At 43.1% G+C, this 27,250-nt stretch overlaps 1 protein-coding gene across 1 annotated transcript; it reads left to right on the top strand.

Moving 5' to 3' along the window:
* Positions 1–26,825, top strand: ttll11 (tubulin tyrosine ligase-like family, member 11). Its single transcript, XM_027004297.2, has 9 exons — positions 1–1,309; positions 6,118–6,217; positions 7,306–7,439; positions 16,228–16,803; positions 18,283–18,378; positions 18,491–18,603; positions 20,937–21,173; positions 21,592–21,698; positions 25,735–26,825. Exons 1-9 carry the CDS (start codon positions 764–766, stop codon positions 26,028–26,030), a joined length of 2,205 nt encoding a protein of 734 aa, XP_026860098.2. The 5' UTR covers positions 1–763; the 3' UTR covers positions 26,031–26,825.
* The last annotated feature ends 425 nt before the right edge of the window (positions 26,826–27,250 follow it).

Genomic DNA, 27,250 nt, shown 5'->3' with positions numbered 1-27,250 from the left:
CACTTGCCGCTGCGTCTCCGCCTGCTGCCCATCTCCGCTCCGGGCGCAGGGACAGGCAGTGGCCCGGCTGTCTTCCACCGTGGACCGATTCGTGCCGTTGGGAGATTTAAAAGGACACCTGGGGGAATGTCTGCTGTAGGGCTGAGTCACAACAGTGATTTTAGCAAGATAGGATGGCTAGCTTAGCTTAGCACGCTAATGATAGCCAGCCAGCCAAATAAACAGCGGCTAACTGACGTTTCTAGGCGATGCACTTTGCCGTTTAAACGCTGTGATTTGTTGTGGTTATTCAGTAGCCTTTTTGGGGGGAATGTAATGGATAATAATACGTAACAAGTATTTTCGGAACAATATTGTTGAAATGCTTTATTTGTAGTTTGAAAGCAATGTTATAGGCTGTCACTAAATAACTTCTTAGCCATATTAGTAATTGTAATTGGATCGTTGGAGTCTTTGGACCTGGGTACTGCTAGAAGATATTAGCTGCCAAAACCTAAACCACTGGTCTAGGTATTGATAATGAAACAGTCATCACATTCATAGTTATCTAGCTAGTTCCTTAGCCGCGAAGTCTATATAATATACAGTTTCTATGCAAATCTGTCATTTTCCTTAGAGTTTCACCAGTTCGTTTGTGCTTGCTAGCTGGCACGTTTGTTTGGCATTCACCTACAAAATCAGTAGGCTGTTACATACGTCAATCTAACATTATTCATCTTATTGAAGAGATTAATGAACCGGTTTACAGCAGCACTGGGACATTATGAGTGATCACCATGAGAAGGCTAAAGTGCAGTTTGATCTGATGAAGTCGTCGGGCGAGGGTGCGGACCCTGAAACTGAGGTTGAGCCGGAGCAGGTGGCACCGACAGACGCCTCCGCATCCTTGTCCCCAGGCACGGATCACATCCGCCTAACACTCCGGAGGGAAACGTCCAGGGCTTCCGTGAATGGACGAAACCGTAGTAAAAGCCGGGGCAAACAGAGCAGCCGTGACAGAAATACAAATACCAAGCAAGGCTCGGATCCGGTAAGACACAAGCCAACGGACTGCGGTCCGGGAAAGGGAGTCCCACAAAGTCCCGACAGTGATCAGACGCTTCAAATAAAAGGGACCGAAAAGATCCTACAAGCTACAACACAGGCAAACGGCACCGCAGAACAACTCAAGGTGGGCAAAGCTGTGCATGAGAAAGACGAAGGACGTAAAATCGCTAAAAAGAGGAGATCGATCACAGTGGATACGTCTAAAGCCAAAACATCACTGGAAGCGCTCAAACTCAGTATCAAACAGCTCAAGTGGAAAGAGGTGAGAAAGAGACCCGCACAGACAGAGCAGTATCTCCATCAGCTCAGCAATTTGTGGCGCACACCGTCTTTTAAATTAATGATGTTATTGTGATCGTGATATGATTGGTGATTCACTGATTAAGTAACGAATGCACCATGCAGCTTTGTGTCAACCCCGTTAGTCTTGAATTAACGGGAGTGGTCTCTGCTAGGATGTCCATGACCCCTCCCCGTCCACAGTACCCAATCGGTCCCGTACACAGCACAAACATTTGTATTCGTGTCGTTACCCGTATCTGCTGTTCTTTCAGACGCCAAATGTCAACAGAACTGCAGAATACGAGACTGAACCACTCAATGTCTTCCTCGCCTGGGTTTTGTTGATGTTAGTAGTAAACACTGGCTATCTGGGTGCTCCTAATTTGTTCCATGAATGTGTCGGTCCTTTTTGTTTATTTGTTTGTTATTTTTGTTTTGTTTTGTTTCCACAGCCTTAGAGCTACATGACACATTTCCATGTTAATTCATGGCGAGTTGGGTAAATGCGTTAGCAAACCGCAAGATATAAAGTTTTTCTTGTTTAATACTGGTTTGTTTGTTAACACTGTTTGGTGGTCACTGTTTAAATCTTAAGTTTATGTCTTTTCTAACATATGTTTGTTCTGCGATAGTGTATTACACACATTAATATAGTGAAGCTGATGAGGAAACATTTGATCTCAACACTAATATTATAATGCCGCTGTGCCTGAACACTTTGCAGACATCACGTATTACCCTTGTCCTTCAATGCGGTTAGATTCACACTCGTATATGGTTACATTCCAGAGTCAAATGATATTAACAACTTGCCCCCGCCTCTTATAAATATATTAATTACTTGTCAAACCGAACCGCCAGCGCAGCTTTACGCGGTGCGTATCACTAGATGCCCACGCTGAGCGCACGTAATCTCCCCAGCTCTGTGTGAATTTGTAACGGTAGGCCTCCCTCGTAGACTTTGGCTTCGATTTCAACGCTATCCACTTCACCTTGTCCTGTCAGGTACACTGACGACAAAGTCAAAGGGAAGGAGACGTTCAAAGCTAAGGGGAACGACAGTGACTGAAAACCAAACACCTTTTTAAGCTACCAAGTCATGTCAAGTTATCGTCAAAGCAGCCGATTGTATTACCTTGCACAGATCTTTGTGCCAATACGTTTTAAAGTACTCAGCCTGACCTCTGACGTAGACGTACGTCAGAGCTCTACAGAGCTCTACAGACTTAAGCAAGTTTGGAGGAATTAGAATTCAGTTAGGGAGGAGGTTTAGGGTTTAAATTGCAAAATTTAAATGTATTCTTGACATAACAGGAAAAATGTATGAAACACAGATTGTAAAAATTAGACCACACTCATGAACAAAGTATTTTGGATTTAATTTTAGTTTCAGTTTTAGTTAGTTTTAGTCCTAATCTTTTAACAAAAATAAATAATAGTTTATTTAGTGTTGTTTGATGGTGCCATCTACATCTCAAAATCTGCACACTTACATGTATGCTACTGATTGATTGCAGAATTTGTAAGAGGGAATCATTAGCACTGTATCACCGTGAAAAAAGGTTTTGTTGAGATTATTTCACAACATGAGATCTACACAGTTACAGTTACTGCTGCTGCCCAAGTAGACACTATCCTGTCAAAATGATATAATAAACCTTGAAACCGTTGAAGCTGTGCGTGACAGCATTGTCATGTGATAAATGGGAATTTTAATACGCAGGCTGAATCTGGGAGCTCTTTCTCTCTTTCACTAATGGCTTCAGCTTGGGAAAGGGCATGGCCCAGAACTGCATCATTCATTTCACACAGTTAAACAACATCAACCTTGCCACGGCAAAGGCGGGAGCGATTTGTTATTTCCAAGCCTAAATGCCAGTGTTCAAACTGAACCTACTATCTACAGGAATTTCCCTTGCACAGGCCCCAGTGACAATGTCATATGTCTAGTCTTTAGCTTAACCTGTGTGTGTGAAAGCAGCCTGCGGGTCATAGCAAGCAAGCTCACAAATGTGTGTGTCACACATGTCAGTATCTTTAGCACTGGCACAGCACCGGATCTCGTGTGTAATGTGTGAAAGAATGGGCACATAACAGCCTGTGGTTCATTAAGTACCTTTCATGATGGGACAAATAAAAACAAGTGAAGATTAAGATGACTAACCTTTCAAAGAAAACTAGATAATTAAACTTTGACGTTTCATGGTGATGTCTCGGCCCTTTTTGTGGTCATGTTGAACAGCTGTCCGCTGGCTTTAGTCATATAGTTTGGTGTTAACAATAGGAAATGATTATGCATTATCTGGGATAATCTTAGTCCATTCTCACAACCCCCTCCTGTGTTGTGTAGTTCAGTGTAGGACATCTCTGGGGAAGAGGACTCCGGGGACTTGAGAGGTGGAGAAGTTTTCATGTGGACCGCTCTAATTGAGTCTGTGTTTAGTTTCTGTACAGGTTATACAGCACACTTGAGAAATGCTAATGTGTGTCCTAATTTAGTCCTGTGACTCTATTTAGCATATAGAAGCCAAATCTTATACCGGGAATAATGGTCTGATATAAAGATGCAATGTTCTTCATTCTAAAATCTTCATTCTACCGTCACCCTCTTATTTGCGCAGGGATTCTCACTTATTTGTTTCTTGTCAATCTAATATGTCCTGGTTGAACTGTAGAACTATGCCACGTGCTGCAAGATAGAGCAGATCAGCCGTGCTTGGATGGAATTCCTGTGTCCCTAGCCAATGGGTTACACCATAGCAACTGACAAAAGGAGAGTCTCATTGACATACTGTATGCTTTAGTATGAACAGTATGAGAAAAGAAATACCCAAAGAGGTCATCCGATTGGTTATCTAATTAGTCTTTTGTTTACAGATAGCTAAGGTATGTTCAAAGATTCATAAATTGTTCAAAGATTCATGATCATAAATGTTTATTTGTTAGAAAATAAAGACTCTAAGCAAGCTTTGCTATTCTATTTTTAAAAATAAACAAAAATCCATTGACTCAGTAATGGGGGTGTAACAGGATAGCGGGGGGGGGGGGGGGGGGGGGGGGGGAGATCAAACAGAGGGCGATTCCCGTAGTAATTATGCCAATAATGGAGATTTATTTTCCTCAAAGGTCCAGTGACAGGAGCATGATGCCATAAGCAGGCAAAAAAATAATTCAAAAAAAAAAAAAAACAACAAAAAATAAATCCAGTCATCCACACCAACAAAAATTAACCCAAAATAAGGCAACTTAACGTGCTTCCAATTATGGCATTCAATCAACGCGTCTCTTGCATTCCAACGCCACTCCTTATATTTAATCTTCACCCCTTAGACCAAACCATTCTAGACACATAATTTATTAAATTCATAATATCTCTCCCCTATGGTTCAAACCAAGGCTATCATTTAAAACATTTTCCCATTATCCCAATTAAAATAACTACACATATCCCAACACAGAGCCATTAATCACAATCTTATCCAACCCCCTTTCTATTTGGAAAATTACCTGCTCCAATAACGTGAACCAAAACTACAATTCCCTCAATTCTGGGCACAACGCTTGACAAAAAAGTATATGCTTTGAACCCAAACTCCCGTTGCCTTATTATAATAAATATATCTGTATCTACTCATATACATTAACTCTAGTAGTGATCTACACATATACATTAACTCTAGTAGTTATCTACACATATACATTAACTCTAGTAGTGATCTACACATATACATTAACTCTAGTAGTGATCTACTCATATACATTAACTCTAGTAGTTATCTACTCATATACATTAACTCTAGTAGTTATCTACACAGTCAGTTGGCCACCTGAACAATGTAAGACAGTTACAATAACTTTACAAAACTCTAGCAAACGGCAGGTTTGTTCCCTCTGATAGAGGTGTAGTAAATAAGTCTTTCAGCCCCCTGTATTGTCTGCGTTATCCCTCTAATGTTCGGCTCTGCCGTTTGTCCACATGGAACGGGCCGGAGTCCTATTACAGGGGGTAAAATGGCTATCATAAAAGGATAATAAAAGTACAATAAAAGTATTTACCATTAGTCTGATAAAACACATGTGCATTCACACTCACACACTGCATTCAGGAAGAGTTCGGGTGGGGTGTGTGTGTGTCTGCATGTGCATGCATTTGTGCATGCCTTCCTCGGGATGCAATAAATATGAACCCACACACAAGCAGACACATTCACCACACTAATCCCTAATCCCAGATCCATGTTGAACCAGCTGCCTAATATAGACACATTGCCTCAGTGTCCATTAGCCTGTTAAACAGGGACCTAATCCCCTGGAAATCCAGCTCAGCCATGGAATCCTACATGCTCGCTATACATCATGTCATTTCTAGTGCTTCCTCAAAGGGCACACTACTTTTGGAGCTTTTCAATAAGTCTTTTCTTTCCACTTACTAATATTTCCATCTGTAAGAACACATGGCTCCTACAGCCCTTGTGTAATATAAACAGCAACGCCTGCTTGGTCTGTACTTGGTAAAAGATGTGCTCAGTGTTGCTCACTTTGAAGGTAACAGGTGATCTTCAAATGAAATAGAACATGTAACATGTCTTTTTAAAAGCAGTATTTGGGCAAAAGTAAACAAATTGGTAAATTAATTATTGATATTGCAATATTTGTCATGAAATTGCAGGTTTTTTATCCTTGAAGATTATATGTCCAAATGTTATATGGTTTTAGTATAGTTGTTGGGATGGAAGTGATTTGGTCACAATTGTTTGTTTGTTTTTTCCCCTTTTACTGGCCGCCCAGTTTCCAATGGGCCGGCGGACGGCCTGTGATATCTACTGGCATGGCGTCTCCTTCCATGACAGTGAGAACATTGTTTCAGGACAGGTCAACAAGTTCCCAGGTAAGATACTTATTTTGCTGGCCTTAGGTATGGAATATGTTTGAACTCTCTGAAGTTGGCATAGAATAGAGCCATGTCTAATTCTAATTCAGAAATCACTGTCTGAGATGTAGGCATGAGCATAGTGGGGGGGGGGTCATTTTGGACAAGACACAAACGTTCAGGAAGGATGTAGTCATTGTCAATGGACATTGCACATTTTGAAATTTGAAACAAGCCTTTTAAAATTAAAATATTCATATCAGCCACATGAATTATTCAGCTGATGCACAAAGCATAAAAGTTTGAGATAAATTTGTTTTGTATTCTGAAAGGTCGCGCACTCTTTTAGAAGTATTAATTAATTTATTTATTTGCTGGGGAGAGCAGCGTGGGGTTATTTGTGCAGAACGTGATCCTTGCTAAATGTTCTGTAGCTGAATTATAGATGAGGCCCACTGCGCAGATATAATGGATGTTTTCTTTGCCACAGTGACAACAGGTTGTGAATAGACTCTTTATTATCTGTGTGTATTGTGTGTAGCTGGTCTTCTTTTGCCATGGGGCAGTTGCAAGGAACTAAAGGATCTGATTAACAATTTATATAACCCAGCCTACATTATATTGACATTTATTTCAGCCATTCATTAGACTACTAATCCACTATTTTATATGTTATTGTTGTGGAACTAAATTCTAAACATGAGCTCATCTAGGACTATGTACTAGCATAAACATACATTTGGTAAATATATGGCGTACCGTTTCTACGCCCTAAATACTGGTAGTGTTTCAGATTAGAAGCTTTGATCGAGAATACTGGTATAGGAACATATACACAGACCGACCAGGAATCACAACGCATCTGCAAGGCATGGCATATGTGTGAGAGCCATGGTGATTTAAAAGTTGTTCAAGGAAACCCGTACGCCAGGCCAGTAAGTCACTGATCCGGCCTAAATAGGTCATTCTACACTTCCAGCTGCACCTGAGGGTGTGTGGAAGCCTCACCGTCTTCCCCCAAGCCGCTCACTGCTGCCAACCCCATGGGATCAGGTGGGCATCGAGCCATCCCAGTTCTTTGTGCTGGTTTGTCTACTTGCATGCAGGAATGATAGAGATGCTGCGGAAGATCAACCTAAGCCGCGCGGTGCGCACCATGCAGGAGCTCTTCCCGGAGGAGTACAACTTCTACCCACGCTCCTGGATCCTGCCAGAAGAGCTCCAGCACTTCTGCGCTCAGGTAACCCCGCTGGAGGAAAAGACCCCCCCAAGGAATGGTCCTGGGTTATGTGATTCAGGGGATGAAGTACAGTTTTCATGTATTTTACAGAAATGCTCTTGTGGATTTGGTAAATTGTGAAATGCGGTTGCCAGTAGGAAATCTGTCGTCTTTGCAGAGGTAAATATTTTATTCTCTGCGGTTAGCAAATGTGAGATTTGTTTGTCATTTTTACCCTATTTGTGCATTTTATAAGTGAGTCTATTTGAAGGGGACGTCGTACAACCAATGTAAGCAGTGACAAGGTGAAGCCTTAGTACTGTCTCTGTTATATATGACATTTTTGTTTAACTTTGCGATGATCAAATGAAAAAGGATTGCAGTCAATCTGAATGTAACAGGTACCAACAGGATAGCAGCCCTTACACTGTGACCTATTTAAAACATCAGTGGTACATTAATATATCAAATGTGAACATTCCTAAATTCAGACTTTACCAGCCACAAGTTCCATAAATTCCACAGGACGCAAGAGTCTCAAGCATTTTCAAACAGATGTTGCTCATTGGTTGGCTATGCGGTTAAACTTCATTGCAACTACATGTTAGTGGCTTTCTAGCATATTTTATTAAAAACCATTTGCTAGCTGCATGCATCGTCTAAGCCCATACAGTGGAGTATCCAATACGCAGGCTGCGAAAATGTTATGTAGCAGAAGCTGTAACACATGCCTGACCTCGTCCATGTGATGTCTCTTGGATGTCCCCTTTCTTTCTAATACCCAGAGGCTTGTCCTGTGGTCCAGCACATACACTAGCAAAAAGGACAATTTTGAATCTTGTTACTTGATGTTTTGAGTGTATGTTTGAGCACATATCCTGCAGAGGGCAGTAGAGTTTCACTGAAGTGTCTGCTGAACTTGTCAGTTATTCACTGTGCAGAGGAAGCAGCCTCAGAAAGCCAGTAATGCCAGGGAACATTGGTTTTTTAATGTACTACCCCATTGTTCTACCATTTTAGTAATCCCAGTGCGCTCGCCTTCCTCAGAATAGCGTGGAAAGACAATGAGCAGTGTGTGCTTATGATGTGAAGCCTGTCAATGCATTACTTTGTACTACCAGGACATGCATAACTGTTGTGTTTCATAACACGCTTGAAAGATAATTCAGCATTCACCATTATGAGTACAGCTGTGCAGATATCAGAACGGTGGTTCTTTACCTAGCAACAATGGTGAAAGAGATCCTGTCATTGAAATATCATTCAAACGTTTCACCCCAAAAAGGAGAATAACTAAACTTGGGAGCTATATCTTAATGCACACACACACACACAAACAAAGATTTACGTTTCGAAGCTGTACAGAGATTTTTCAGTGGCTTTGTTCCACATTAAGGGCTTAATCAAGCAGCAGTTTACAAATCCCTGCTGTCAGTTTGCAAAGTTCTGCCACAGTTCTGTTGTCAGAACTGTTCGTACAAAGTCTGCACATTAAGTAGGCAGTTCTTCTGTGCACTGCACTGAGAAGGCCTGGTCCAAACCAAGTGGCAGCATTCAGAAATATATAAGATCTCTGATTGAAAATTATGACCCACTGCGTTTTCATACATTGATTTTTCACAGCGCTGTTATGCTGAGCATTAAAAGTTTCTAGCTTTTTATATTGATTAAATTACCTGGCCTGAAGTGAAGAAATCTGTGCAAGGGCTAAGCTGACATCACTTCCTTCCTGCTGAGTCAGCAGGAGAAATGATTTTAAAGAACCAGGATGTAGATGACTCGTATTGTTCTCAAGCCCGCTTTAGTTAATGCACCTCAGTGTGTAGGCAAATCTGTGACAATTACACAGTGCTTTAGCTGGAATCACTATGTGCCCTTGAAATGTCTCTGCATATTCTGGAACCTATGAGAGGTGTGAATGCTATAATTTGTCCCAGCACTACAATTCATTTTTTGTACTTCTATCCAATGTTAAATTGTGTATACCTAGTAAATAGAGTTGGACTGGATTAATCAGAAGATATGACCACAAAACACATTACAGTTTGTCTAATGACTACAAAGCCTCATTAGTTGAGAAAATGGGAGATTCTTTTTCTTATGACAAGTTAGAGTTGTATACATATCCTGTATTTAAAGGGTCCACATCCTAATTTTTCTTTTCTTTTATATTTTTGCTTGATGTCCATTTATAACATTTGTGTGATTTTATGTTCCAAAATTCATAATTCATTTTTACATGACCATTTTCCAACCTCTTTATCCCATAAAATTAAACAGGTTATTTCTGTTACTGCACCTTTCATAAAGTATGGCACACAGAAGATGACTGAGCTGTAAGGTGGTCTTGAACCCAGGTCAGTTGCACAACAGTTAGAGCTTAGATCGAATAAAACAAAAGGAAAAAACTAAACACCATGCCAAGTGTGGAAAAAGGGAGAACAAAGGACACCATGGGAAGAAATGGCAACCCTGATGCACTGGGGAAAACCAAACTAAAACTTCCCAAACAGAACCAGAAAACAGGGAGGAACTTGAATGGCTAAGGGAAGCCTCAGGAGAGAGACAGACTCGAGAGGGGAAAACTGGAGAAGGGAGGGGACGTGTAAAAACATGGACACCCTCGCAGAACAGAAAAGAGGCATCACACACCTCAATACCCAGAGTTACCGGCTAGGAGCTTGGCTCAAAACTTTAGCAAAGACCCAGCACTGAATGACTGGGTCACTGGGCTCATATAAGGTCTAGCCCAGCTGTTGGGTGTTAAGCCTGATTAGTGGTGTGGTTGACTCGAGGCCTCCCTCTGGTGGCCGGAGGGGGCCTCGGCCTGGTGCCAACCCTTACATAACCCACCCCCGCTTTAAGGGGCAGCTCCCTCACGTCCCAAGGCCAGCCGCACGATCCCACCAAAAAGACCCGAACGAGATCACGGTCCAGGATGTGACGGGAGGGGACCCAGGACTGCTCCTCGGGCCTGTATCCCTCCCACTCCACCAAATACTGGATCCCACCACAAACCCACTGGATGTTCTAGAGATGCTTAACCGTGTACGCCGGTGCACCATCCATCATTTGTGGACCCGGTGGGTCGGAGGGGCCCACCGAACACAATATGGGCCAAAGGCGAGATATGTGGAAAGTAGGGTGGACATACAATGACGGGGGAAGGGCAAGGCGATAAGAAACAGGGTTTATGCGGCAAAGAATCTTGAACGGCCTGATGTAGCGAGGGGCGAGTTTGCGGGTATAACCACGCAAAGGCAGGTCCTTGGCCGATAGCCAGACCCACTGGCCTGGCCTATAAGTTGCCGCTGGTCGCCGTCTCTTATCCGCCTATCGTTTCTGAGCAGCAGCAGCAGACAAAAGAGCCCTGTGTGCCCGTTGCCAGGTGAAGCGGCAGTGCATGACCATCTGCTCAGCCGACCGAATACCCACGTTGCATACCCATACTGGCACTCGAATGGTGACATGCCTAAGGAGGAGTGTCACAGGGTGTTGTGGGCAAACTCCACCCATAATAGGTGCTCAGACCAATTGGATGGATAGGAAGGGGCCAGACAGCGGAGGGTGCTCTCCAAGTCCTGATTAACCCTTTCGGTCTGGCCATTGGATTGGGGGCAGAAGCCGGAGGACAAGCTGGCTTTTGCCCCCAACAACTGACAAAAGGCCCCCCAGAACCAGCTAGTGAATTAAGGCCTGCAGTCTGACACGATGTTGCTAGGCAGCCCATGAAGACAGACAACTTGAGTAAGTAATAGTTTAGCTGTCTCTTTCGCAGTTGGCAGTTTTGGCAGTGCAACGAAGTGGCCGGCCTTGGAGAACCTGTCGATGACCACCAAAATCACAGTGTTGCCCCTTGATGGGGACAGCCCCGTGATAAAATTGAGGGACAGATGAGACCAATGGCGCGAAGGGACAGCCAGTGGATGCAACAGACCAGCGGGCCTTGTCCTGGGGTTCTTGCTGTGAGCGCAGATGCGACAGGAGTTCACAAACGCTTGGACATCGGGTTCCATACGTGGCCACCAAAACTGCCAACGGAGGAACTCAAGCGTCCATGTGAGTCATGGGTGCGCTAAAAAGGGTGATGCATGTCCCCACTTGAGGACCTGAGCTCTAACCACCTTAGGTACATATAGCCATCCTTGTGGGCCTCCACCTGGGTCTGGTTCAGCCACGAGAGCCTGAGGTACTGCCTTCTCAACCCCCCACTGGATTGGCGCCACAACGCGGGCCCTTGGGATAACGATCGAAGGCGGAGCAGAAGGCGGCGAGGATTCCCACTGGCAGGAGAGGGCATCAGGTTTAATGTTCCTAGTGCCCGGCCGGTATGATAAGGTAAAATCAAACCGGGCAAAGAACAGTCCCCATTTAGCCTGGTGCGGATTAAGTCGCTTGGCCAGCTGTATGTAGGCCAAGTTTTTGTGGGCCGTCCAGACCAGGAAGGGGTGTCTTGCCCCCTCCAGCCAGTGCCTCCACTCCTTGAGCGCAAGCTTGACTGCCAGTAACTTGCGGTCGCCTACATCGTAATTCCGTTCTGCTGGGGACAGATGCCGAGAGAAGTAGGAACAGGGATGCAGTTTTTGGTCCTCTCCTGATCACTGCGACAGAACTGCACCAACACCCATCTCAGATGCATCCACCTCAACGATACATGGAAGCTCTGCATCGGGGAGCCGAAGAATAGGAGCCGTGATTAGACGGCACTTTAGTTCTTCAAATGCCTGCTGGGCTTCGGTGGACCAGCAGAACTGTCCAGATGCTTTCCTGGTCAGCACGGTTAGTGGGGCTGCAACCGTGCTAAAGTTCTTTATGAACCTGTGGTAGAAGTTCATAAAGCTCAGGAAGTGTTGAACCAGATGTACCGAGGTGGGTCTAGGCCAGCTCTCCACAGCCCGTACCTTGGCCGGGTCCATGCATAACGTGTTATGGGAGACGATAAATCCCAAAAAGGAAATGGTTTGTGCATGGAATGTGGACTTCTCCAGCTTGACGAAGAGATGGTTCTCAAGTAGGAGCCGGAGGACCCACCTAACTTGGGTAATATGTTCGTCTACTGTTTGGCTGTAGATCAATATGTCATCTAAGAAGACGGAACACATACCTGTCAAGGGCTTCCCTTAAGACCTCATTGATGTACTGTTGGAAGGCGGCAGGTGCATTCATAAACCCAAACGGCATGACGTATTCGTAGTGCCCAGAGGGGGTGATAAACGCTGTCATCCACTCATCTCCCTCCTGGATTGTCACCAAGTTGTAGGCACTGCGCAGGTCCAGTTTAGTAAAAATGGAGGCCTGCTGCAGTGTCTCGAATGCTGATGTCATGAGGGGCAATGGATAGCGGTCCTTGATGGTTATTTTGTTAAGGCCCCAGTAGTCTATGCAGGGGCATAGCCCACCATCTTTCTTCCCGACAAAGAAGAACCCCGCGCCAGCTGGGGAAGTAGACGGCTGGATGAACCCTTGGGCCAAGGACTCTTGGATATACTCCTCCATTGCCTGACGTTCAGGCCCCAAAAGGGAGAACAGGTGGCCTCTAGGGGGACTGGAGCCCGGGAGGAGGTTTATGGCCATGTCATATGGCCGGTGGGGAGGCAATAGTTGGGCCTTCTGTTTGCTAAATGCTTCCCCGAGGTCCCAGCATTCCTGGGGGACCTGAGACAGGTCCGGACCACCGGGACCATGACCGGACCCAGACCGAGGCTTGGGTAGCTGCAAACAGGAGCTCCGACATGACAAACCCCAAGACAGCACCGACTCAACCAGTCCACATGGGGATTATGTCGCTGAAGCCAGGGTACCCCAAAATCAGTTGCAAGTCGGGAGAATGGATAATATACGACGCAATCTGTTCAGTGTGTGGGCCAACTTTCAACGTGATTGGACGAGTCTGATGGCTAACAACCCCTGGCTCAAGGGACCGACCATCGATGGCAGCAATAGGTAAGGGTTTGTCCCATGGGACCAGCGGCAGGGCTAACTTGTTGGCTAACCCAGCATCAAGAAAGTTGCCCACCTCTCCCGAGTCCATGAATGCCTGGAGACGTGTTTCAGATGTTCCCCAAGCAATTGTGGTACTCAAGAACAACTGAGCTCCCCTGAGCTCGGGGAGGACTGGTTGAGTTAATATGCAAGATCAGATCGATCAGGTCGTCAAAAGAGGCGGGAGCATCACAGTTCATCTTTAAGGTCCTCACTGAGGTCCTGATGGAAAGCAGCCATCAGCGCTGTGGAGGTTCCATCCACTCTCAGCCGCCACAGTGTGGAATTCAATCGCATAATCAGCAACATATCTTAAGGAGACGGGAAATCATCTCCCCTCCAGTGAAAGTTTGGTGCTCCCAGACCAGGGTGGCCCATGTCAGAAGGGAGATGTACTCCAGCTCTGTGGGGAACCAAGATGGCTGCTGCTTGAAAGCCAGTGAGCATTGAAGGAGGAATCCCCTACAACCTCCTGCCTCACCAGCATAGCACTCAGGGGCAGGGAGCAATGGCTCTGAATGGGAGGGGAGGGCAGAATTTGGGCTGGCCCCAGCTGCCTCCTGACTAGGGGCAGCCAGAGGTACTGGTGTTCATGTCAGGAGCTGCAACTGAGAGGTGATCTGTTGCAGGGCCTGCTTATGTCACCACCTGATTAGAGCCACCTTTACCTTTTCCAGATCTAACTGTTGAGCTGGGTCTTTTTGTAAGGTGGTCTTGAACCCAGGTCAGTTAGGTGAGGACACCAATAGCCTACTGGGTGAGCAACCACACTCCAACAATGATAGGCCCCTGTGCACAACAGTTAGAGCTTGGATCGAGTAAAACAAAAGAAACAAATGAAACACCACACCAAGCGTGGAAAAGGGAGAACAAAGGATGCCATGGGAAGAAATGGCAACCCTGATGCACTGGGGAAAACTCAAACTAAAACTTCCCAAACAGAACCAGAAAACAGGGAGGAACTTGAATGGCTAAGGGAAGCCTCAGGAGAGAGACAGACTCGAGAGGGGAAAACTGGAGAAGGAAGGGGATGTTTAAAACACAGACACCCTCGCAGAGCAGAAAAGAGGCATCACACACCTCAATACCCAGAGTTACCAGCTAGGAGCTTGGCTCAAAACTTTAGCAAAGACCCAGCACTGAATGACTGGGTCACTGGGCTCATATAAGGTCTAGCCCAGCTGTTGGGTGTTAAGCCTGATTAGTGGTGTGGTTGACTCGAGGCCTCGGCCTGGTGCCAACCCTTACATGAGCTCTGTTCTGATTGGTGGTATTGTGCCTCATTCGAAAAGCACTCAGACCTGAAGCATACCTGAGAACTGCAAAGGGGGTAGGATAAACTGTAATTGATCAATATGTAATTGAGTTTGTGTGGCATCAGAGACAGTGATTTCAAAACGATAGATTCCATATATGGACTGTATGAGTGGATCTTTTTTAAAATTTAACAATATTTACATATTACTTGAAAATTCTATATTTAAATAAAGTGAAATTCAGATTTGCATGATAGGGGGTCTGTATAATTTTAACAGAAATATACAGACCCATCACTAATTTCACATTTCTGTATATTTACATTTATAGCATTTAGCTGACACTTGTATCCAAAGCAACGTGGTTATAACTGAATATAATTTGGGCAAATGAGGGTTAAGGGCCCAATAGTGGCAAACCGGCGGGGCTTGAACTGGTAACCCTTTGATTACTAGTCAAGTACTTTAACCTCTGATGTCAACCATTGTCAGCAAATGTCAACCATTTTCTCTGTCTGCTTGAGAAGTTGAATAAAACAAAGTGCTGTTGATCTCATTAGGTAAATAGGAGTAGTTCAAAGACATGAGTGAGGTTTATAAACAGCTGGTTGAGGGTTACTGAGTTTATGTACACAAACAGAAAATTGATTTTCCACACATGACCTTTAAGGAAAAGGATGCAACTTACACTGACTGTCTGCAAATCTATCAAAAATAACAGTAAGACTTCACAGTTCACTGATACCTTTTGATTGAAAAAGCTTATTTCCACACACTGAGGTATATAAGAGATAAGCTGCAGTTGGGGAGATGTAGTGGATTTGGCATTTCTGTGGCCCCAAGCAAAGTTATGTCTAGGAGCTCTAATCAAAGACATTTTTATTTTTTATAGCAAAATACAATATTTATCCACTCTGTACAATCTTTACCTATCTTTTTACTGCAATCAGAACTGAGCCATCCTGGTTTCTTTTCCTTAATTTTCTTTCTTTTACGGGCGCCGCTGGGATACGAGCTTTTCATGGTTGCGCTCAAGAGTTCTAGCTAGCTAGCTTGTTACGGTATCTCTTTCATGTTGAACAATGAAAGAATGAATAAGTTTGGTCTTTTTTTGTTTTGTTTTGTTTTTTCGCCAGACGGGGGACACCTGATCTCTGGTGCGCCACACATTTGCGTGGTTTGCATATTAGTAAAAAAAACAAACAAAAAAAAGCCACTGGATATAGCACACATATAAAACAAGTTTGCAAGGAAGTGTGTTGTGTCTTAGACACTAAGAGCACACAATGGATGGTGTGGAGTCATGGTGTAATATGTCTGTTTCAGGAGTGCAGTTGCACTGCTGTTTGAGTCCATTGAGTGTCATTACATGCATTTTAGAAATTTACGCATGCAAGTTACTGGTGGTTTGGAAAAGCGTTGCGTTACACTTTTTGACCGCTGACAACATGCAGACACTATAACAGCTGCCATTACTTGAGACCTTTTTATCATTGCAATCTTTCTGTCATGTGGCTAAGTAATTACACTTGACAAAGCTTGGAGAGTTTTTGTTTTTTCTCAATTCCCAGATTCGCCTCTTGAAGGAGAAGGAGCCCACCCTGAAACCCACTTTCATCGTTAAACCCGACAGCGGCTCACAGGGGGACGGCATCTATCTCATACGGGACCCTGCAGACCTCCGGGTCATCTCCGGCTCTCAGGTGAAGCAGGCGGTAGTTCAGGAGTACATCCAGAAGCCCCTGCTCATCGACAAGCTCAAGTTTGACGTTCGCCTCTACGTCCTGGTCCGTTCTTTGGAACCTTTGGAGATCTACATCGCTAAGGAGGGTCTGTCCAGATTCTGCACGGAACCCTACCAGGAGCCCAGCCAAAAGAATCTCAGCCATGTCTTCATGCACCTAACAAACTATTCACTGAACGTACACAGTGGCAATTTTGTCCACTCAGACAGTTGTAGCACTGGAAGCAAGCGCACATTTTCCAGTGTCCTGTATCGCTTGGCCTCTAAAGGAGTAGACATCAAGAAGGTTTGGTCAGATATCATTGCATTGGTTATTAAGACAGTTATTGCCCTCGTTCCCGAACTGAAAGTTTACTACCAAGCTGACATACCACCAGGGAAACCAGGACCTACCTGTTTTCAGGTACGTATGCATGTGTGTATGGCTTCCATTTTCTGGTACAAACCTAAAATAAGCAGAGACTATTGGCTCAAACAGACAGATTTTGAGGATTTCGTTTTGCAATATAAAAAGGTGATAAATGGTCTTATAATAAAGTATAATCATATAATGTATTTTAAATAGGAGTCGTGTCATGTTTGCCACACTTCTCACCTTAATTCCCACCCCTGCCAGTTAGAGGATGGTTCATTTCCACCCCTGCCATTTTAATTCTGAGAACAGGTTTACGTAAGTAGCGCGTTAGAGTATGCAAGTGTTGTCATTTTAGTAAAAAGTAGACTTCATGAACCTTTGCAAAAGCCTGGAGTAATTTCACATGGCCATATTAATATTTAGCATCCCTTCAGAAATGTCTTAAAGTTATTATTCAGGATATTTCCATAACTATGTAACCCTCTAACCCTGAGGTAAATTTCTCTAAGCAGCTGGTCTGTTTTCTGTGTACACTGATAAGTCTCAAATGACAAAAACAAGTTACAGATAGTGAGTGTTAGAAGTCTTTATTGCAGTAGTTAAATGAATGCATTGCTATAGATTCTCTCTGGGAAGGCTGTATAATTTAGGCTAAAACTAGACAGTGAGTTTAGTAGCCCAATCTAAAGGTGTACATTTAAAAGGTCCAATATTGTGCTTTTTCCAATATTTAATTACTTTTCCTTGATGTACAATTAAATTACTTGCGTGGCTTTATATTGGGTTTTACATGTGCATAGTTAAGGTAGAAATTGGTAAATGAGGGTTGAAAGTATCTGGAAATTTGGATCAAGTTAAATTTGGCCACCCTTTTGCAATTTCATTCAGAAGGCTATGTGAGGAAGTGTTGACTTTCTGATGGCCAGCGACTGCACACTGTCATATGCAGGATCTTTCCATACTTCTTGGTCTCCTTTTGAATTGAATTAATCCACACAACAGCTGCTAGGTTTTTCCCAAATTTGCATGTCTTCACTGAGTGCACTGAACAAATTTAAAACTATGAATGAATAACTGAACTGAATGAATAAAAAATACACCCTTTTCAGCAAAGACAATATAGCAGTACATATGTTTATAAACATGTTGCACACTCATTTTTATTCTCCTTTAAATCCAAACCTGGAACACTATATAGCCAAATATGTATGTAAGTTTCTGAAATATTTATGCATTACTGGTGTACCTAAACATTTCTGCCATCTGACCACAAATGGACATCATACATTTTGGGGGACCCCAAGACTTTTCAATCCCCCAGCAACTGTTATTGTAAGCCTCCTATTTAGGACTAGGGTTAGGGTTCTAACATAAAAGTTTAAGTCATGGTTTGTTGGAATGTTCATTTTAATTTAGTAAATTATAGTAGATCTATAATCTATAGATCTATAGATTTGGGAACCATTGGTATAGTGTAATATTCAGATACTTAGTAAGAATAAATACATCCTACTGTGAATGTTGTAGATACTGGGCTTTGACATTCTGCTAATGAAGAACTTGAAGCCTGTTCTGCTGGAGGTCAATGCCAATCCCAGCATGAGGATTGAACATGAACAGGAGGTAGGAATGGCCATTTTGTAGGAAATACTCCCTGGGCTTGTTAAACAGACCCTCAGATGAAGACAAGCAACCAAGTATTGACTTTACTGATGCCGGTGCTGGACTGTTGCAGGTGTCCCCTGGGGTGTATGAGTACGTACCCAGTCCAGTAGATGAGGAAGTAAAAGTAAGTGTGATTAGAGATACACTGCGTCTCATGGATCCTGCCCAAAGGAAACCTCATTTGTGAGTATCACACACACACACACACACACACACACACACACACAGATGATATGACCGGGACTGAAGTAGTAGAGGAAAAGTGGCTTCAAGCATGTGAAATTATATCAGAGGATTTCCAGAATTGATTTTTTCCATCTTCAAGGATTAAGTGGTTGCCTCAGCACAGCGTAATTCCAGCTTCACTGAGCCATAACAAAGATACACACACAGTCGCACATCTGTGCACACACACCCATCACGCACCTGATCCACCTAGTCCTCCGTCACCTTCCCACCTCTGCTGAACTGATATCTGTACTGAGTGTGTTTATTTCAGTACTGATATCAGTGCAGATAAATAAACAATAATGTGTGTATGTGTGTGCATATGGCGTGTTTTTCTCCCTCTCTCCCTCGCCCTTTCACATTCTCCCGCTCTACTCCTGCAGCTCCGCTGTGCCTGTGTCTTTCTCTTCGCTGTCTCCACAGACACGCACACACACCAAGCTTATGAACTCCAGGGAAATAAAAAGTTAAATATTTGTGTCGGCTGACGGTTTCTGAGGAAAGGATCGTGTCATTCTGGTAGATGAGCTGTAACTGAGGTCTTCTTGGGTGTGTCTGCCTTGGTGAGGGAGTGCTTTCATTACCCATAATTGCCTATTAGTTTAGCCATTTGATCCAAGTTGTTGATATTAAAAAAATAGGACCAATCGAAAAATGACAAAAGATGAATCAGACTTCATTGCTCTGCACTGCATGCAAAGTGTGTGTATGTGTGTGTGTGTGTGTGTGTGTGTGTATGTGTGAGGTCTCTGTGCTGTCTGTTGTATTTGTGGTTTTGTTCCCAATGCAGCCAGCAGTGATCACTAAGCTCAGCTCCATCGTAAGCGGAGTCTGTACCCACATTTCCATTCTTGTCTCAAATGATCTATTAAATTAAAAGAAATGAAGCATCAAAATTGACTTTAGCCTCAAGAAACATTGTCACTAACATTCCCAAGTGGCAAAAGGAAAAAGAAATAAATATCAACACCAATCATCAAATCCTGGTTTTCTGCAGAAAGCGAGACAGTGTGTGTGAGTGCACGTCAGGGTGTAAGTGTATGTGTCCCGGGGCAGGTTGGTACTTATGCACAGCACATAGCTTCCATATTATACATTAATAGGGCTGGATCGCTGAATCTTTGAGCGTGAAGAAAACCTGGTGTACATTCCCATATAAAATCTTAAGAAATAAAATCTCTTAGTCTCTTAGGATATCTTAAAACGCGTTTTTTGTATAGTTGATTGTTTTTGTTGTTGGTTGGCTGTTTGGCATTTTCACGTATGAATGTGTCTGGTTTCAAACAGCACGGTGGGTATGCATGCTAATGATGATGATGATGAAGATGATGATGTCTGTTACAGCACTGTCAGCAGACGTCTGAGTGAGGACTAACTTATAAATAATTATATTCACAAGTATAGTCTTTTAGGTTGTCAGTTCAGTAATGTTAATGCTGTGTGTATGTGTGTGTCTGTGTGTTGTTAATTACTTAATGGGTTAATTAATCAATGCTTGTGTGATTAGTACTGTTTTGTTCTGAGCTGGGTTCATGTCTTGTTAATCCAAGACCAAAAATACATGTACAGATACACACAGTTATGTTCACTCTTGGACTATGATATATTTCCCTAATTTGTCTAGAATCTCTCTCTCTGTCTGTCTGTGTATGTGTGTCTGTGTGTGTCCAGTAGTGGAAACCATGGTGTGCATTTTTGTTTTTCTGTTTGTTTTCAAAGAATGCAGGAAGTGTAATATTGTACCACAGTAATGTAAAAAGAATATCATAATATTTTATGATAGACAAAAATGAAAATTTTAGGAGATTTACATCATCTTTGTGAACTTTCAAACTGGCCTAAAGTTTTATTTCAGTTGGATCTACAGAAGTTTGATTTTTTTATATTACAGCTGCATTTGTATACATAATAAGGGTCTACACAATTAGAATGAAGAGGCTACACAGAACCCATTATACTCTTTTAATTGGTTTAACGATGTAGGAGGGGCTGTGAGCTGTGAGCTGATGTCTACGAGATATGGAAAGTAAATAGAGGAAAAGTGAATTGCAATCCACAATTGTAATTGAGAAGTTCGGAGCATTTAAAAATCATTTTTAAAGAAAGCATCATGTCATGTGACTTCTGAATAGATTCTTGGAACAAATTAGTTATACATCTGATTAATCTGTGAAATGCAACACTACTCTTGGTTCCGTCTTTTTGCATTTTCAACAAATGATAAGCTTCCTTAAGTGTATGAACATAGAACATCTGGGCTTTTCTTACCTGTTCCTTTCTGGCGATAGGTCTAACCTTCTAGGCGGGGCTCCCGAGGAAGCTGTCATTGTGGAGGCGGGGTTAGATGAGAAGGCGGAGTTTGTACAGTCACTCCCTTCTCTGTGTTTAAAGCAAGTCTTCCCCAAGTACATGAAGCAGTTCAACTACCTGAGAATAGTGGAGCAAATTGCTGACATGTTCCTCCGCTTCCTTGGGGTCAAGGGGACCATGAAGCTTGGTCCAACCAGCTTCCGCACCTTCATCAGGCAAGACTTCTTTTTTATTTTTCATTAGCTTTGAGATTTTATCACCTTTTATGTTATTAGCTTTTATATTCTAATATAGACAGAGTACCGATGGATCTGCTTTGGAGATGTGTAGGAATTTGCATATTAGCAATTATGTGAACAAACATGGATGTTTTTTGGAGTCTCTCTGAACTGAATTGGTTATATTTCTTGTTACCTACATCTAACAAGCAAAAAACAAACAAACAAAGAGGAAGTAACCTACATGGTTCTCTCATCCATTATAGAATGAAAAATATTTTCAATTCAAGCTGCCTGTCATGATATTACATTCAGTATGTCATCCCATTAAGGAATCATTTTACATAATAATTTATAACCTTTTCATATAATCATAATGAAACATACACACACAGTAACAGATTGTCTCCTTCAGGAATTGTAAATTGAGTAACAGCAGTTTCAGCATGGCATCGGTGGACATCCTCTACATTGACATCACACGTCGTTGGGCAGGCATGGCCTCAGACTCCAGAGAATCTGGTGAGTAGAGTCAAGTGCTCAGGCAAGCAACATCACTAGTGGAGACAACAGTACGTTACAGCACTTTTACAGCAGGTTTCTGTAAACGTCATGCTTAGAACAGAGGCCCTTCTCATTCACACACATGTATTCTGCTGTTGGTATATGCAGTATTAAGTTCATTTGCAGTATAAATGTATTAAAAACCTCCTAAACCAAAACCTGCCCTTTAATGAGTGGGACCAAAAATGGATAACAAGGCTACAGGACTCGTATAGTTCAGCAGGGTCAGACAGTAGTGGTGCCAGGAGTAGTCAATTCCATCTTACAGCTGACTAAAGGATGTGTGGCAGCCTGTCCTGTACAGCTATTAAGTAGATTTACTTCATAAAGTGATGAGTTGGAGAATATTGCTGGTAACTGCTAATTGCTGTAATGCTCAGAATATCAGAAAATGACAGAACATACATTAATTTCAGCACTGCCTGGCACGCCCCCACAAGTGAGAAGTTTATGTTTATTATTCTGATAGAACCAAGTGAATAAATGTAGATCACGCCAAATGGGTATCATCATGCGTGACAGAAGACCCCTCCCTCCAACCAAAACATTTTTATTCAAAGTGTGCACATCTGAGTTAATGGCATCAGCTAATGCATGTTTTTAAATGAGTGATTATAATATGCATTAAGTTACGGTGGCATGAGCATCATTGTCCTATAAGAGACACATCTGAGATGAATAATGCATGCCTCACCTAGCTTGTTCTGATCATCAGAGGGAGAGAGAGAGAAAAATACACTGCCTGGCCAAAAAAAAAGGTCACCACCTGGATTTAACTAAGCAAATAGGTAAGAGCCTCCCATTGGATAATTACTGCATGGCTGATTATGTTTCAGCTGGCAACAAGTTATTTACCCCTAACTGATGCAGTGAGTAGCTTCTCATTTGTTAAACAACCATGTGGAAAGACAAATCCTGTGGTCGTGGAAAAGATGTTAATCTGTTCCAGAAGGGTTAAATTATTGGCATGCATCAAGCAGTGAAAACATCTAAGGAGATTGCTGAAACTACTAAAACAGGGTTAAGAACCGTCCAACGCATTATTAAAAAGTGGAAGGACAGTGGGGAAACATCATCTTAGAGGAAGGAATGTGGTCGGAAAAAAATCTTGAATGACCCTGATCGGGGATCACTTAAATGTGTGGTGAAATCAAATTGTAGAAAAACAACAGAAGAACTCAGGGATATGTTTAATAGTGAAAGTAAGAACATTTCCACATGCACAGTGTGAAGGGAACTCGAGGGATTGGGGCTAAACAGCTGTGTAGCCTTAAGAAAACCACTTGTCAGTGAGGCTAACCGGCAAAAACGCCTTCAATTTGCTAGGGAGTATAAAGATTGGACTCTGTAGAAATGGAAGAAGGTCATGTGGTCTGAGGAGTCCAGATTTACCCTGTTCCAGAGTGATAGGCGCATCAGGGTAAGAAGAGAGGCGGCTAAAGTGATGCACCCATCATGCCTGGTGCCTACCATACAAACCTGTGGGGGCAGTGCTATGATCTGGGGTTGCTGCAGTTGGTCAGGTCTAGGTTCAGCAACGTTATGTGCCCAAAGAAAGAGGTCAGCTGACTACCTGAATATACTGAACGACCAGGTTATTCCATCAACGGATTTTTCCTTTTGGCACGGGCATATTCCAAGATGACAATACCAGGCTTCATCGGGCTCAAATTGTGAAAGAGTGGTTCAGGGAGCATGAGACTTTTTCACACATGGATCGGCCACCAGAGTCCAGACCTGAACCCCATTGAGAATCTTTGGGATGTGCTGGAGAAGACTTTGCGCAGTGGTCCAAATCTCCCATCATCAATACAAGATCTTGGGGGAAAAATTAATGCAACTCTGGACAGAAATAAACGTTGTGACATTGCAGAAGCTTGTGGAAACAACGCCACAGCAAATGCATGCCGCAATCAAAGCTAAAGGCGGTTCAACGAAATATTAGAGAGTGTGAGCTTTTTTTGGCCATCAAATTTTTTGTATATACTTCAGTCTTATTCATTCCAAGTAGCCAGAGGTGTGTGGCATGAGGAGAATTCTGGAACGGGTATTGGTCATCGTGCTTCAGGGGGAGGAAACGAGCACACACACATACACACTGTGAGTGGTAGTGTGAGAAGGATAACATGGAGGATAAGGTTAGTGTTTATGAATAATAAAGCTGGGTGCTGGAGAGATTGGACAGTTTATCCCCGAGGAGGGGAGGAAGCTTGAAGGAGCGCGGAAATCATCTTTTTTAATAGCAGTATGTTTACCACAGAATATGGCTGACTCAGCGTTACCACAACGCACTGTCCTATAATTCCTTAATACGTCCTTGCTACACTTTCTTTCCTTCTTTTGACGTCTTTACTTTCGAATTTCCCCACTCTTCATTCTTTTGTAAGGGAAAATAAAGGTTTGTTAGTTTATCCAACCCCCCCCCCCCCCAACATTCTGAGCCCCAGGGCGCTCTCCTCATTAAGCTTCCGCAGTAATGCACATGCGCTCCGGCCCAAAGGCAAAGACAGGACAGCGATCAAAAATGGACTTAAAACGTTGTCAGAAACACCTGGACAGGTCTGAACGGCTATGTGACCGTGGTCTGGCCCTCGCCGTCACTGAATCACCGAGTAACCCTTTTGTGAGATGACGCTGGGATGAACTACTCATGGAAAGCCTGCCCCGCATCAAAGAGACCTTCTAGAAGAACTTGTAATGTCTTACAATGCAGAACACTTCATGTACAGATATCTGGAATATGGCAGGCTATCATTAAATCTAAAGGAAGATGAATACAGAAGAAAAACCAAATGAGTAATACAAACTTAACAGAACTTCTGCTTTCTATGAAGTGTTGGCCAAAGATCCATATTCTTACATTAAGGACCCTGAAATGTATAAAAGATACAGAAAAAAAAGGAACAGCATATAAAAGAGTTAGGTGCCCTTGGATATAAACGAAATGTTTGTGAATTACAATTAGTTACCTTTCTATATTTTATCCCAAGATCTCATTCTTGCACAGCATCTTAAGAAACCTTACTCACTTTAGCACTCTTTAACACTCTAACGAAATACGTTAACAGCAGCTGTGTGCAGTAATTTCTGATATGTCACCTACACGTTCATGACAGTAGTTTATGAATTCAGCTCTTCTTCTAACAGCTGCTTGTCTCGCCTGCCCCGCCCTCAGCCAGGGCTCATTAACACAGAAACTGCAGTCTGCAGGGCTGTGTTCATCTGTGCCCAAAGAACCTGAGGGGGTACAGAAACCTTCCCACCAAGGGAACCATCTTTGCCATACGCACAGGAAGAGATCCCTGAACCCCTCTAAAAGTTGGGGATCATATCTCCTCAGCTTCCCATCTGTACACCGCCCTCCTTTCAGGCTGCTTGATGACCTCAAATAACCTCCAGTATGGGCTTGTAAAAGGAGTTTTAAATGGAGAAATATGTAAATGCAGAAGGTTCCTGATTGTCTTCATTGCTGTAGGGGGTTGGGTTAGACCATGTATACTAAGTAATAAAAAGGAGAAACTGAATAAATAAATATACAAAGGGAAGAATTCGTATGCACGACTCGAATTAAAGTGGATGTTACTAAATCCTAGTACCCTACTGCTTTGGCTGCTAGGGAAATTAAATCACAGCCGGAGGGGGGACTACAATTGTGCTCATTTAGTCTTTATATTTAATATCTTCATCTACACTTAAAGGGTAGGCAATACCCTTTTCTTAATCAAAGAGCACTGCCCTTGACGACTTGTTCTGTATATCATGCTGTTGACAAGTCATATTGTGAACTTCCTTTCCTCTGCTTGGTGGGGGAACTTGCAGTGGCAGGTACTCAGTAAGGACCTGATGACTTCAATGTCTTTCTTCAACTACTTGGCACGCAACTTTTGGATTTTTTTTTACTGTTGTTGAAGCAACTGCTTTGACAGTGAGAAACAAAAGCTCCTTGAAATGGTCTTTGAAACAATGCTCCATGTCTCCCTCTGTGTCTGAACAGGGATGTGTCTGCAGGCGTTTGTGGAGGCGTTCATCTACTTGGCCTCGCGCAGGTTCAAGGCACTGCCTCTGAGGGAGCAGGTTCTCTCCTTGCTGGAGCTCTGTGACGCTGCTCTCGAGGGGCAGGCCCACGATGAAAAGCCCCGCCCCCAGAAGCACCACTCCAACCTTAACCCCGCCCCTGCGGTCTCAGAGGCACCGAGCGCACTCGGCTCCTCCGCCCACGCTCGGCATCATCTAGACTGCCGAGGTCACCAGGCACTTCAGCCCTCTGCAAAAGAAAATGTAGAGAACTGAGCGGGGAACGGCCTTGTCGCTCCAGAGTGTTAATGGCACTTATGGACAGAATTAAGCCATGAGCACAGGCTGCTGTGGGAATGAGAAATAATTTTGGATATTTTGCAAATCTGGACCCAGAGATCAAGAGAATAACAGGATAACAAGAGATTCAGGACTGACAAAACCATGGTTGGGGTTGGTTCCATTACTACTGTTTTTCACATACAAGTTCTCGGGTGGAGAATACTGTTTTACACACAGGTCAGTTAAGGTATGTGTGAGGCAGCCGTAATCGCACACGCGCGGAAGGGTAAATCCATGCTGTGTGCACCGAGGCCATTTCACACGGATGGTCCTGTGATCCCGTTTGGATTTAGAGAACGGTGCACGAACTCTGTTTTAATGATGCTGTGAAACAAGGGATGGATGACTTTCAGATAAAGCAACTATTCATACAAAATGGCCCACTTCATTTAACCAATAAAAACAGCGCCTTGTGTCAACAAATGTTGACACCCAGATTGTACACTGAATGCACTACAAGTTAACTTAAACTAATGTATTTATCTCTAGATTATTTTATTCTGAGATTTTTTTCCACAACATTGTGATTAACCACAGTATGATTGTAAATCTGTTGTAAATTTAAAAATAGTCAAGTCTTACTGTTTGACTGGCAGGATTATCATACAGAAGAAAAATGAAACAATGTGATAATTTCTTCTAGTTAATGTTGCACTACTCTTAAGACATTTAATTAGCTTGGCTGACGCGCTTTGGATGGTCACCGAATAAACCTTGAATTTCAGCACATGTTGTTTGTGTTTCAGGTCTATGTTATTTGCTAATGGTAATTATAACTGGAAAATATTAAATGCAAGTCCAGAGATATGTGATTAACATCAGAGGTGTACAGTTCTACTGGAAGTACACTTGATAATTATTCATAATTGAGGTGTGGTATATTATTGCAAAATAAGATTAAAAATGAAAACATTACTATATAAAGCCCAACTGGAGCGTCAAAGCAATGTTCTACAATGTTCAAAACTGTCTCCAAATGGGGGATTCCTCAAAACAGGCAACCCTCTGCCTTAGTAACAGCTTGGTAAACACGAGGCATTCTGTTACCAGCTTCAGCGGGATGGCGCCCAGCAGGACCTCTCAGCTTTGCTGCTGCGACTCGGGGAGAAGTGCCGAGACGCCGCCCTCCCGTTTGTGCCGTGCAGCACTTTGTG

The sequence above is a fragment of the Electrophorus electricus genome, chromosome 6, assembly GCF_013358815.1.
Source record: "Electrophorus electricus isolate fEleEle1 chromosome 6, fEleEle1.pri, whole genome shotgun sequence".
Lineage (NCBI taxonomy): Eukaryota > Metazoa > Chordata > Actinopteri > Gymnotiformes > Gymnotidae > Electrophorus > Electrophorus electricus.
This window is presented reverse-complemented; position numbering and strand designations above follow the sequence as displayed.

Coding starts and splice junctions, on each gene's coding strand:
- ttll11 (XM_027004297.2), top strand. CDS start 764: ATGAGTGATCACCATGAGAAGGCTAAAGTGCAGTTTGATCTGATGAAG. Junction 18,604..20,936: donor GCCCAAAGGAAACCTCATTT/GTGAGTATCACA, acceptor TTCTGGCGATAG/GTCTAACCTTCTAGGCGGGG. Junction 21,174..21,591: donor AGCTTCCGCACCTTCATCAG/GCAAGACTTCTT, acceptor TGTCTCCTTCAG/GAATTGTAAATTGAGTAACA.